The following is a 12,200-nucleotide window of genomic DNA, read 5'->3' as shown; positions in this document are numbered from 1 at the left end:
TGGCTCAGGTTGTGATCCTCAGGGTCCTGGGATCGAGTCCCATATCGGGCTCCCTGCATGGAGCCTGCTTCTCCCTCTGCCTGTCTCTCCCTCTCTCTTTCTTTCTCTCTCTCTCTCTCTCTGTGTGTCTCTTGTGAATAAATAAATAAAATCTTAAAAAAAAAAAAAAAGATGATCCTATCACAGTGGCTCTTTTGGTCCAATTTCAAAGGGTTCCTCATCTGGAGAATGGGTCACTTGGATTTTTGAGATGTAAAGACCTGAGTCACATTCATTCAGACAGGGCACAGCACCTCAGGAGTCCTCGGGCCCCGTTTTCATCCGCGACCCCTATTGGCCCTGAGCTGGGAACCACCAGGCTTTCCCCTTGATGGAATTTATTTGTGAGAATGAATGAGAGAGGAAACCAAAAAAAAGCTCTGCGATGATTAACCAGTGTGAAGGAGCTTTTCCAGTGTCTGGGATAAGAGTGTTAGCTTCAAGGAGACACTGTATTTAGGAAGAGAAGTACCCTGCTCTTCCAATCAGTGCCACGTCTCTGAGGAAGGGCACTCCTGTGGGGTCTTCCACCATGGCTTGGGCTACCCCACCTCCACAGCCCTTTGAAACCAGCACCACTACCCGTGCATTCGTCCTTCAGTCTCTCCAACCCAAAGTCTGCATCTGTTCTCAAATTAGCATCTAGAGGTTCCAAGAAAGTGCAAAAACAGCAAAGCATCCGACATTGTCCACTCCCTGTCATGCTCTAAAGGTAATGTCCTCTTGACAAGAACTTTGTCAGGGAAGTCATTTGTGCAAGGCAGAGTATGTCACCCGCCCTGTGCAGCCCACACCTGTCCCTAGGGTGCCATAGCCACTGTTAGGCCATGAGTTCAACTCCACCAGAGTGAAGTGGACCAGCAGTGCTTTGGCCTAAAGCTCAGACCTTAGGCCCAGAGCCACCTGCCCTTGGCGGGGGAGCTCCCCACGTCCACTGGTTCAACAGCAGTCTCTCTACAGCCTCAAACCCCTGGTGTGTGCACAACTGCCCTGAATGACAGAAACACCCTGAAAGTGAAGTCAACTTATATTTAAAAACCTTTAAAGAGAACAAAAGGCATCAACATGCAAGTGCTAGAAATCTAGCAGCAAGCAAATATGACTTATAACTCAAAGACATGTTCTTAGCATATGTATATCTGTTTTAAACTCATGGCCTCTTCTGGGGGGGATAATAATTAAGGCTTTGAAAAATATAAAAGCATTTTGTTCTCATGCCCATGGCATTGGCCAAATAGAAGTTACTTTACACAAGTTTAACAGTCACATCTTCTTTATGTATTCACAGAGGGGTGTTATTCTTTTCTTTTCTTTTTTTTTTTGAAAAGCAGCTTTTCAAATATAGCTATTAGAATACATGTTCACTTCGATATAATTAAAATATAGTTATGCTTAAATCCATTGGCCTCGTTAACATGCATTTTTCTCCAACACTTTGTCAAGCCTTCAAATAATTATTTTCAGAATAGTTATTTACAGCTAATTGCACAGAATGCCAAGCCCCCAAGCTTTCAGAAAAGTGTCACCAGGATACAATGGCCCCTGTGAAATGTGCTTAAGTCGCTCTCCCTTGTCACTGGGGCATCGAACCACTGTCTGCAGACTGCACAAGCCAGCCATTCCACATCCTTGCCAATGTCCTGTTGGCCTGAAGAGACCAGTTGGTGGGGGGATGGTACTTGCACAGACCATCCAAACCACGAACAGATCCCGGGCAAGTGGGCTAAAAACCAAATCTCTATTAGGTGGGAGGGGGGTGTCTTCTGGATGGCACTAGAACATCCATACAGCTGCTATGTCACTAACTGAATGAATGAGGAACTACATGAGCATTTCAACTATGGGCTTTGGCATCCATGTGGGTGACACCAGAGCATCCTTTGCTCTCTGGACCCCTCCACCTCCTCTTCCCTGGGGTCAGCCAGAGTCCTACCTGCTCTTGGGGCCACTTTGCCCTCTCCTCTGGAGTCCTGGACTTGGTCTTGAAGCCTCTCTGGGGGTCTCCGGAGTGCTTGGCCTCAGGAGGGAGGTTCAGTGACTTGGGCCTTCCCTCGTGTCTGCTAGGGCCATGGCTGGCCTCGCAGGGTGGGCAGGTTTCTGTAGAGCCCCCGGGGCCCGGCTCAGGCCCCCGCACCAGTGTGTGTTCAGGGCTGGCCTCACCGGCACTGGTGATGCTGGTCATGCTCAGGCTCATTTTGATCTCGGCCACAATCTGGTCGATGTCCTCCTCCTGATCCTCCAGGTCCCCGTCCCCACGCCTTGGGCGATAGGGGGAGGCACCACCCGCATTCCCATTGGCCTCCGTGGGGTAGTAGTCCTGGTAGCCCTCTTCACTGGGACAGTAGTGGACGCCTTCTTCCTGGTCCTGGGCCTCTAGGGTGGAGGCCTCATCCTCCGGGATGGGGAGGTGGCCATCCCGGTAGTCTGGGCTGCCTCCGTCCGCGGGGTCATGGGGGTGGGGGCCTGCTGAGTCTGTCCACTCCTCCACCGCCTCCTGGCACTCGTCCGTCTCCAGGTGGCGGGGGCCGTGGGCCAGGTAGCCCTCCCCGTTGCAGTCCATGCCCTCCAGGTAGCTGTCATCCTCGGGGCAGTAGCGGATGTAGTAGGTGATGCCCTCCTCCTCCTCGGGGAGGCCCTCGTCGTAGTCCTCCTCCTCGGAGGTGTTGTTCACGTAGTCGGAGCTGGAGTCCCCATCGGGGCTGTGGTCGTGACAGCCCTGGTCCGGGGGCGCGGGGCTCTCGGGCCGCAGGGCGGCCAGCTCCAGGCGCTCGGGCACGTACTCCTCCGGGGGCAGCTCCGCCTCCTCGCCGCCGGGCTCGGGGCCGTGGGGAGCAGGGCCCGGCCTCGCCCGGTGCTCCAGCATGCCGCTCGCCGTGCTCTGGCGCTTCCGGCTGGCCATGGCGATGCTCACGCGGCCATCGTCACCCAGGGGCAGCCGCTGTGGGGAGGAACGTGGGAGAGGACAGTCAGAACTCCACCGAGCACAGCCGCCCCGGCCACGCTGTCCCGGCAACGTGAACGCACGTCCTCGCACAGCCTAACAGCAGAGCAGATGGCAATGCGGCGCACTCCTGGCCAGAGCCCCGCGCGCCCACATCACGCGTGGAGTGGTAGACGGCGCGGAGGGGCCGGAGGCCAGGCCCCTGCCATTTACCCGGAGGGGAGGGCGGCCTCCCTCCCTGAATCCCACCCGCTCACTCAGGACTTCCCAAAAATGCACACAGTGGGCCGCCTGGGTGGCTCAGCGGTTGGGCGTCTGCCTTCCGCTCAGGTCATGCTCCCAGGGTCCCGGGATCGAGTCTCGCACTGGGCTCCCTGCATGGAGCCTGCTTCTTCCTCTGCCTGTGCCTCTGCCTCTCTCTGGGTCTCTCATGAATGAAAATAAAATCTTTAAAAAAGAATTGCTCGCCCAGCTTAGGTAGCCAAGGTGACAAGACACAGAGTCATCAAATCAAGTCATTCGCTCCCAAAAAGAAAAAGAGAAGCTTGCATTCAGAAGACGTGATGAGGTCTGATGAGGAGGGATCCTACCTCTCAAGTCTAAATCTGCTGTTCTTCAAAGGTACCCTCATATTCCCTCCTTGGCACACAGAGGCCTCTCCTTCCGCCTCCTGCTCAGACAGCATCCCCCAGTGTCCAGAAGTGCTGGGAACTGTCCAGGACAACTGCACAAGGACACTGAACCCCAAACCCTGGCCTCATGCATGTAGCAGCAGCCAGGGGGAGAGCCCAGAAGAGGGTGACCCTGCAGTGAGGACAGCGCTGTCCAGCCATGGAGAGAAGGGGAACCCATAGGATGGGGCCGAGGGTGGGTCATGGTTACTGCAGGACGCCTCAAAGGTCTTATGTATCCAAACCAAGGAGGTCTTTGTCCTACCACCCAGGACTCTGCATTTCATCTCATGAACCCTGCAGAGTCATCAGGCAACTTTCAGCAGGTGCATGACATGCAGGATTTCTCTTTTAGCCTCACTTCTCTGAGCCCGGCATAGAAGAGATACTAGGGATCAGAAAGCTGTGGAAGGGAGACCACTGACAAGTCGATTCCCATGCTCTAGGGCAAGCAAGGGGCTAACATCAGGGGAAAGGCACAGAGGATATTCAAACAGATGGTTAATGCTTTATTTCTTCAACTGAGTACTTCTCAAGATGTTTGCTTTATTCCTTAAATTGTGCTTTTACATTACATATGCCACAAAATGTTTGCATCATAGTTCATTAAAAAAATTTTTTTTAAAGATTTATTTATTTATTTGACAGAAAGAACATGCGCACACAAGTGGGGGAAGGGGCAGAGGAAGAAGGAGAAGCAGACCACCCCTCCCCACCCCCACTGAATAGGGAGCCCAACACAGGGCCCGATCCCAGGACCCCAATATCGTGACCTGAGCCAAAGGCTGATGCTTAACCAACTGAGCCACCAGGTACCCCACAGTTCATATATTTTAAAATAAATAAATAAATAAATTTATTCAAGATTCATTTCTTCCCATGTCCAGAGAAAAGAAATGAGAGCCTGTACCCATGAAAATGATTACAATGGTAAGTTTCATGATATGTAGTTTTTATCACAATTTTAAAACTTTTTTTTTTTTTTTTTTTTAAGAAATGAGAGCTTAAACTAAACCAGTGGAAAGGAGAGAGAAGACATGACTCAGAGAATATTTGGGCAGCAGAAGCAACGGGATCTGGAATCAGCAGGAATAGAGAGTAAAGAATGGAGACAGGGGCTCTCATGGCACTTCTGGCTCAGGCTCGAGCTTGCTGGGCTATACATTCTCTTTCTTCTACTTTACCTCCCAGAAAAGTCCTAAACTAAAGACCCTTTCCATTCTGTATTTCCCAGGGCACCCACACAGTATTTTGCTTGTAGTAGAGCCTAAGACACGTTTTGCTATGATACTGGGTTTACCAGATGGCCAGTCACAACATGATGACAATAACATGGATCAGTCCCTGACCCTCTAAATAAGCAGGCTATCATGTAAGGCAATCCCAGCCAAAAATCTCAGTGGAATACTGGGGAAACTTTGACTCGATAATTCTCAAGTTCATTTGGAATAACAAACATGTGAAAATAGCTGAGAAAGACCTAAAAATGTGAGTAATGAAAAGAGCATTACTCTCAAGTCATAGTAATTAAAATGGCATGGTATCATGGCTGGACAAACAGCAATGGTATAGACTAGAAAGCCCAGGAACAGATCTACATTTATACAGTTTTATCTATAAAATGTAGTTTGCCTGGGACTGAGGAGTTTCCCAAGACACAGAGCTTCCAGTGCTAAAACCAGAATATTTGGTCACCCTAAGGCAGGCGGGGAAAAAAGATTCTATTCAGTGGCAGGCATAGGGATTCTAAATTTTGGTGATTTTATTTTTTTTAAGATCTTATTTATTCATGAGAGACACACAGAGAAAGGCAGAGACATAGGCAGAGGGAGAAGCAGGCTCCCTGTGGGGAGCCTGATGTAGGACTCCATCCCAGGACCCCAGGATCATACCCTGAGCCAAAGGCAGATGGTCAACTGCTGAGCCACCCAGGCATCCCAAACTTTGGTGGTTTTAAAACTTTGCTGCACGTTGGAATCACCTGGAAGATCTTTACAAGTGCTGATATCTGGCATTCCAAGTTCATTGGTATGAGGTATGACCTGGCATCAAGATTTTTAACATGTAGCAAAATTTGAACCCCACCGGGATAACCATTTCAGAGAAAACAATGCTGCTTCCTATGTTATAGGTACATACTTTTCAGATGGAGTAAATTTTTAAATGTAAAGAATCAAGGTTTCCAGATGATGGCTAGGTTTGCTGGCTTCAAGGGGAAATGGCCCCTCCTATGGGAAATCTAGAAATCAAGGTGCCAGAGAGGGAGTGCAGCTCACAGACACAAGGCAGGTCAGAGGAAGCACTTGTGTCCTGTGGCTCTAAAAGGTGTGGATATCTTCCCTTGAAGCAGCAGATTCAGCAGAGGACAGCCCACTTTTGTCCAGACTTTGAAAATCTCAGAGGAGTCTCCCTTCTCACATGTCAACCACAAGGTCTAGATGGTCAACCCAATTACTGCCAACTCATGAGAAAAATCATCCTCCCCCTGTACCTCTAGCCCCCTAAAATGAGAAATTTTTGTATGTACAACACTGGGCCTTTTCACCCAAGAAATATCTTCCCATTTATTCAAGTCTTAAATGTTTCTCAACAGCATTGCAGTATTATTCATAGTTAGTTTATTCTTAAATTATATATATTTTGTGTGTGTGGCTGTGTGTCTCCCAGTGTATATTTACCTGGCTATTGTTAGTACATAGAAAAAAATCTATACTGATATTGTAAAAGTCCATTTTTAAATTCTAATAATTTTCAGTTGGTAAATTTTACTCTTCTCATTTCCAGCATTTGATCACCTTGTCTGGCTGCTCTGCTCTGGACTTCTACTACACAGCTAAGGGATGAAACAGACATCCTTGACTTATTCCTAATTGCAATGAAAACGTCTTTACTTCTTAACAGGGCTGGTCCAGGGTGAAGCATGGATGGCACTTACCTCACTCACACAATTTAATAGAGCACCAACAACCTCAGGAATTAAAACAGAGAATTTTTTTTTTTTAAGAGAGAAGCGGGAGGGGCAGACGCAGAGGGAGAGAGAGAATCCTAAGCAGGTTCCATGCCCAGCACAGAGCCCAACATGGGGCTCGATCTCACAACCCCAAGATCGTGACAAAAGCAAGAGTCAGACGCTTAACTGAGCCACCCAGGTGCCCCCCACAGTGAATATTTTAATGCAATACTTTAAAAATAAAAATTAATGTAAGAATAGATGATAAATAAAATATCGAAGTTTTAAATAAAGATGAGATCAGTATTACTGATTTTTCTTTCTGTCTCAGCTTCCCATAGGGCTCTGGCAGGACATTGTAAATGATCCTGTTTTGTTTTGTTTTAAGTTTTCACCGTTAAATACCATGCTAGTTGTTGGCTCTTCTAGAGCTTAGTAGTGCGGACCTTTTAATCTGGTTCTTTTTTCCATAGATACAGATGGAAAGGGACCCACGGCAGAACCCTAGACAGCAGGCAGCCGTATATTTGAAGGTTTGCAGAATTACATTTCACCTTGGGTATAAGAAAAAGAAACCTCCTATTAAAGATGAAGACAGAAGGTCCTGTTTAAATTCAGACCTCCATTTACGGTCAGACCTCGGGCAAGATATTTAACAGAGGGTTTGCCTTCTGCCCTTGGTAAATTGGAAATGATAGCACCTGCCTTCAGGGCTTGACGTGGGTTAAATAGGAGAATAACCCACACAGACCTCAACTCTGTAATGGTTGTCTCTTTATACTATATACATGGAGTCAAGGAAATTTTTAAATGAAACCTGAAGGCAGAGAATGCTTGACTAGGTGCATGTCCTAGATGGAGAGCCTATGCTTCCTTGGATGGGAACTTGCCAACATAGGTAGATGGGCACTGCTACTGTCAGGTGACAGTGACCTTGGCCAGGGACATAATGTGCATCTCTGCGATGGGATACAGGTGCATCCAGGTGGGACTGCTGTAAAGGGAGTGGTCTTGAGGAAAGCCAAGAGTTGCTCCCCCATAGCAGCAGTTCACTCATATTGATGGGTACAAGGCCTACCTGTGGAGTGTGCAGGTTCACAGGAGTGAGATGCTGAGGAGGTGAGCCAAAAGCCAGGCTTAGAGCTGCAGGTGATTCTGATGTCAGAGGCTCTAGGACTCTACTTGATGCCCTGCCCTAAATAGATGCTTGGGGGTCTCCTGGGGCTTCCCACTAACTACAGAATGGAAGTGACCTCCTTGCCCAAGAAACATAGGACTCTTCCCTAGATTCTCCATCATGTTTCATGCCTTCTCTCCCTAACCCTTTTCAAGATCCATCTCCTGGGTCACCTATACTCCTTGCCAACAGGACAAAGGTGGGTGGCCTGGGCAATACAAGGGCTATTCAAGAAGAGCAGACACTTCCCAGACCGGGAAGGTGTGGTGAGGCCAAAGGCTAGGGAGAAGGAGAGGTGGGAAGAAATGCTGATGGAGCCAAGTGGTTCCTGCAAAGAAAGAGCTCTGAGTTTATAATATCCAATGGGGCTCAAGAAAGGTGCATCTGAAAGCACAAAGTCCTAACACATAGCCTTTGCTTCAGAAGCACTTGCAGCTTGATGATCAAGGTTTCCACTTAGGATACCTCACTTACGAGCAGCTTTTTCAGCACCCTTCGTGTCTGCAGGGAGGTCCCACAGAGCAGCCAAATCTCACCTTCCTGGGCTGCAAGGCTCTCTGCAAGCTCACAGTCAGCATCTCCTGGGAAGATCTGCAATGACTTCAGCGCATCCTCCTTCTGGAGGTGCAGCTGTTACAAGGGGGACAGCTGCCCTGTAGGAGGCTGTGAAGAGCTTCACTCCCTGCCTTTGGAGAGGGCAGGACACATGACTAATCTTAACACATCATTTGTTAAGCAACTGTGGGCAGATTTTTGTACCCAGGAGGTGACTGCTTCTGAGGGCACAGTACTTCCCAGGGATATGGATTACGATTTGTTTTGTTTTGCTGCGTATTCAACAGAGAACACAGAAAGGAAGAGACACCCCCTCTTAGCTGTTCTGTCCACAGATGGCTACTGTTATTTCGTGGTATGTTTCTCTCCCTTATCTTCTAAACATCTCTTTTGTATGATAGAGGTCTTACTGTATAGACACAGTGCCATGTTCTCCTCTCTTCTCTTAACATAAGCAGTAGGGACTCTCTATAATTATGATTTTAATGGCTATACAGCATTTCCTGGCCCAAAAGACATAATCTAACTGTTCCCTATTGACACATGGATTGTATCCTATTTTTGTATGATAAAAAATTGTTCTGGTGCTTCCCTGAGGACCTACTCTAGGCCTTTTACCTGCTTCCAGGGCTTTTATCCAGGACCCTCTACAATTTCTTTCAATCCAAGGTCCAGGTGCTCAGAAAAGCCCCAGGAGGCCTGTGGCCAGGAGAGAGTTAACCACTCCTGCCTGCACCCTGGGAGGCTTTGCATATGAGCCTGCAAGCAAACATATTGAGGTCCTCTGCTTCTGATTAATCATATTAAAGATAAATCCTTCACAACAGACCATCTGGAAAGCAATTCAAATGTACAGAAGAAACACAATTACCTGCTATGCATCCAAGAAAATGAAAATGAGGCCCTGTGTCCAGACTCAATTAATTCTAGAACAGCACATAAATCAATAGAAAATGCAGCCCCTGACTCGGTGCTCACCACTCTCCTCCTGAAACATCCTAATGAGATGTCGGAAATAAAGGCTCGTTGTCAACAATAAAAAGTCCCAGAGTCTTATTCTAAACCACATTTCTCTTCAACATGGAAAAATAGCATTGGACAGCTCTCAGAAGCACTAGCCATATAGCCTACCAAGATGGAAAGAGAGACTCTGTGGCCATAGCGCAGGCTAGGTAAAAACGTCAGCATACAAATGAGATGGGTACTCAAGCAAATTGCTGCTGCCCACAAACTTGCTCCTCAGTTTGGTCTCACATGTTGTAGAGATAACACTCTTTTTTCTCCCTCCCATATATAATTTATGTGCTTTGACTGCACACAACCTGGGCTTACACACTCCTAGAGTACACCTGTACACTCCACTCGAGCATCTCAGACAAAAGTCATTAAGTATCTCGCTACAAGATCAGACAACCATGAGCTCTGAAGGGACATTAATAATCTTCCAGAAACCAGGCTGAGTTCCAACATGATCACACAAGACACTACAACCTAACTTAGTTCACAACCGAGAGCTATGCTTCTCTTTGAAAAATGGCAGAAAACAAAAGGGCAACAATGTTGAAGCACACTCCAAACCTTAATAAATAAATAAAATCTTTAAAAAAAAAATACCTTCAATAACAGGATCTTACTTATGCTGGTGTCAGCACATCTACAAGACAATCACACAGCGATTAAAATATTTACTAAGAGTTTATCACATACAATTCATTGTTATAATGTCTTCACATCCAAATAAAGACAGTAAACTGTTAAGAAATACATTAAAACACCAGCAAGGATTTCCTCTGAGTGACAATTATGGCATTTACTTTCCTTCCTTCTTCCTTTCTGAGTATGGTACTTCTATAGACATATAACATATAAAAAGACAAATGCTGCGGAGGGTAAGCCTGCTGCAGCCATACCTGCTGGGTGACACTGCTGCACAGAAGGGACGTAGGTCTCAGCATCCCCTGAAAGGATCCTGGGACACAACTTGTTCCATCTGGGCTTTCAATACGCCAGCATATCTGCCCCACCACATCTTCATCTCAGAATGAACAAAAGGGAATGATCTGACCCTTACATACAATTTAAAAATGCCATCAGCCCCTCACCAAAAGCAAGTCCCCAGGAGCTGGTACCTGCATCCCACAATGTCATCTACACCTGAAACCAGCATTGATGCTGTAATGAATGGCAACATCGTATCCTTGGGCCAGTAGACACCTGCAATTCTTACTAGCTACCCCTAACTATAAGAAACGAACTTTCTCCTGCAAGAACTCCTGGAACCAGTGGGGGCTTACTAAAGTCTGCATCTGTTCCTACTTGCCTTCAGGAGGAAATCCAGGATCCAGGTAAGAAGGCAATTAAACAACACAAAAATTTCAGCACTGACCTTTTTCTCAACACGCTTGAGAAAAAGGTACAACATCTGCACTTCCCAAGGCCTTGGGCCAGGAAGGACATTCTAAACACATTCTTTACCAAATCCATCCCCTGAGACAAGGGAGTTGGTTACCCCAGAGGAAGCAACCACAGGACAAGAGGGAAAAACAGATTCATTCGTGCTGGTGGTCCAGCTTTTTCCATATTTTTTTAATCGCTTCCAAAGAAATGTATCACTTACTCTCCAGCTATCAAATAAACCATTATGTGCTGCATTGGGTCCCCTCCCCCTCCAAATTTATATGTTGATGTCCTCACCCCAGTAGGTCAGAATGTGGCCTTGTTTGGAAATGGGCATTGCAGATGTAATCAATTAAAATAAGGTCATTAGGGTGGGCCCTATTCAATATGACTCATGTCCTTATATAGAAGAAATTTGAAGACACACACAGGGAAACCACCACGTGGTGAAGATGAGAGATGAAAGCAGGGCTCTACAAGGTATGGAATGCTAAAATGGTGAGCATGAAGAGCAACCAGAGAAGCATGGAACAGATTCTCCCTCACAGCCCCCAAAAGGAACCCATCCTATTAACACCTCGAACTCAGACTTTTGGCCTCCAGAACTATGATACAATACAGTTCTTTTATTTAAATTAAAGATTTATTTATTTATTCGAAGAAAGAAAGGGGGGGTAGCACATGTGAGTGGGGGAGGGGCAGAGAGGGAAAGGGAGGGACAGAAACAGACATCCCACTGAGCACAGATTTCACAATCCTGAGATCATGACCTGAACCAAAACCAAGAGCCAGATGCTTACCTGACCACCAGGTGCCCCTGAAACAATACATTTCTGTTGTTTGTGCCACCCACTTTGGGCTACATCGCTACAGCAGCCCTAGCAAACTAATATAATCCTAAGGATTATATGTACATTACTCAAGGGAGATCTTGTGTTTTTTTTTTAATCTTCTGCAGAATTCTCCAGCATGTAATCAGGGATGTGTTACCACCTTGAGTCTGCCCATTTTGTCAGTTATTCATAAGTTTCCTTGCCTTTCCACCCTACACATTTTATTTTACTTATTTTTAAATATTTTACTTATTCATGTGAGACACACAGAGAGAGGCAGAGACACAGGCAGAGAAAGAAGTAGGCTGCTCGCAAGGAGCCCCTTGTGGGACTCAATCCCGGGACGAGGATCACACCCTGAGCCAAAGGCAGACCCCAACCGCTGAGCCACTCAGGCATCCCCCACCTTATACATTTTAGAATCACTTTGTCAATACCAATACCTATTTTTTAAAATCTTGCTGAGAATTTGGGAGTGCATCTAATCTACAGGTCAATTTAGGAAGAATTAACATCTAAACTATGCTGAATTTTCCAATGCATGAATATGATATATCTTTCCATTTATTTAGGTCATCTTTGATTTCTCTTATAAGTACTTGTAATTTTCAGTGTATAGATCTTGCACATGCTTTGT

At 46.6% G+C, this 12,200-nt stretch overlaps 1 protein-coding gene across 3 annotated transcripts in view; it reads right to left on the bottom strand.

The window, feature by feature from the left end:
• Positions 1-12,200, bottom strand: part of APBA2 (amyloid beta precursor protein binding family A member 2) — a 247,341-nt gene that overhangs the window by 59,363 nt on the left and 175,778 nt on the right. For all 3 annotated transcript variants that reach the window (XM_041753620.1, XM_041753619.1, XM_041753621.1), the window contains one exon: positions 1,973-2,977. In XM_041753620.1, coding sequence (XP_041609554.1) covers positions 1,973-2,938 — 966 coding nt within the window. In that variant the 5' untranslated portion in view covers positions 2,939-2,977. The remainder of the gene's footprint in view (positions 1-1,972; positions 2,978-12,200) is intronic.

The sequence above is a fragment of the Vulpes lagopus genome, chromosome 4, assembly GCF_018345385.1.
Source record: "Vulpes lagopus strain Blue_001 chromosome 4, ASM1834538v1, whole genome shotgun sequence".
In the NCBI taxonomy this organism is placed as follows: Eukaryota; Metazoa; Chordata; class Mammalia; order Carnivora; family Canidae; genus Vulpes; species Vulpes lagopus.
Note: the sequence above shows the minus strand (reverse complement) of the source record. Positions and strands in the feature narration are given on the sequence as shown.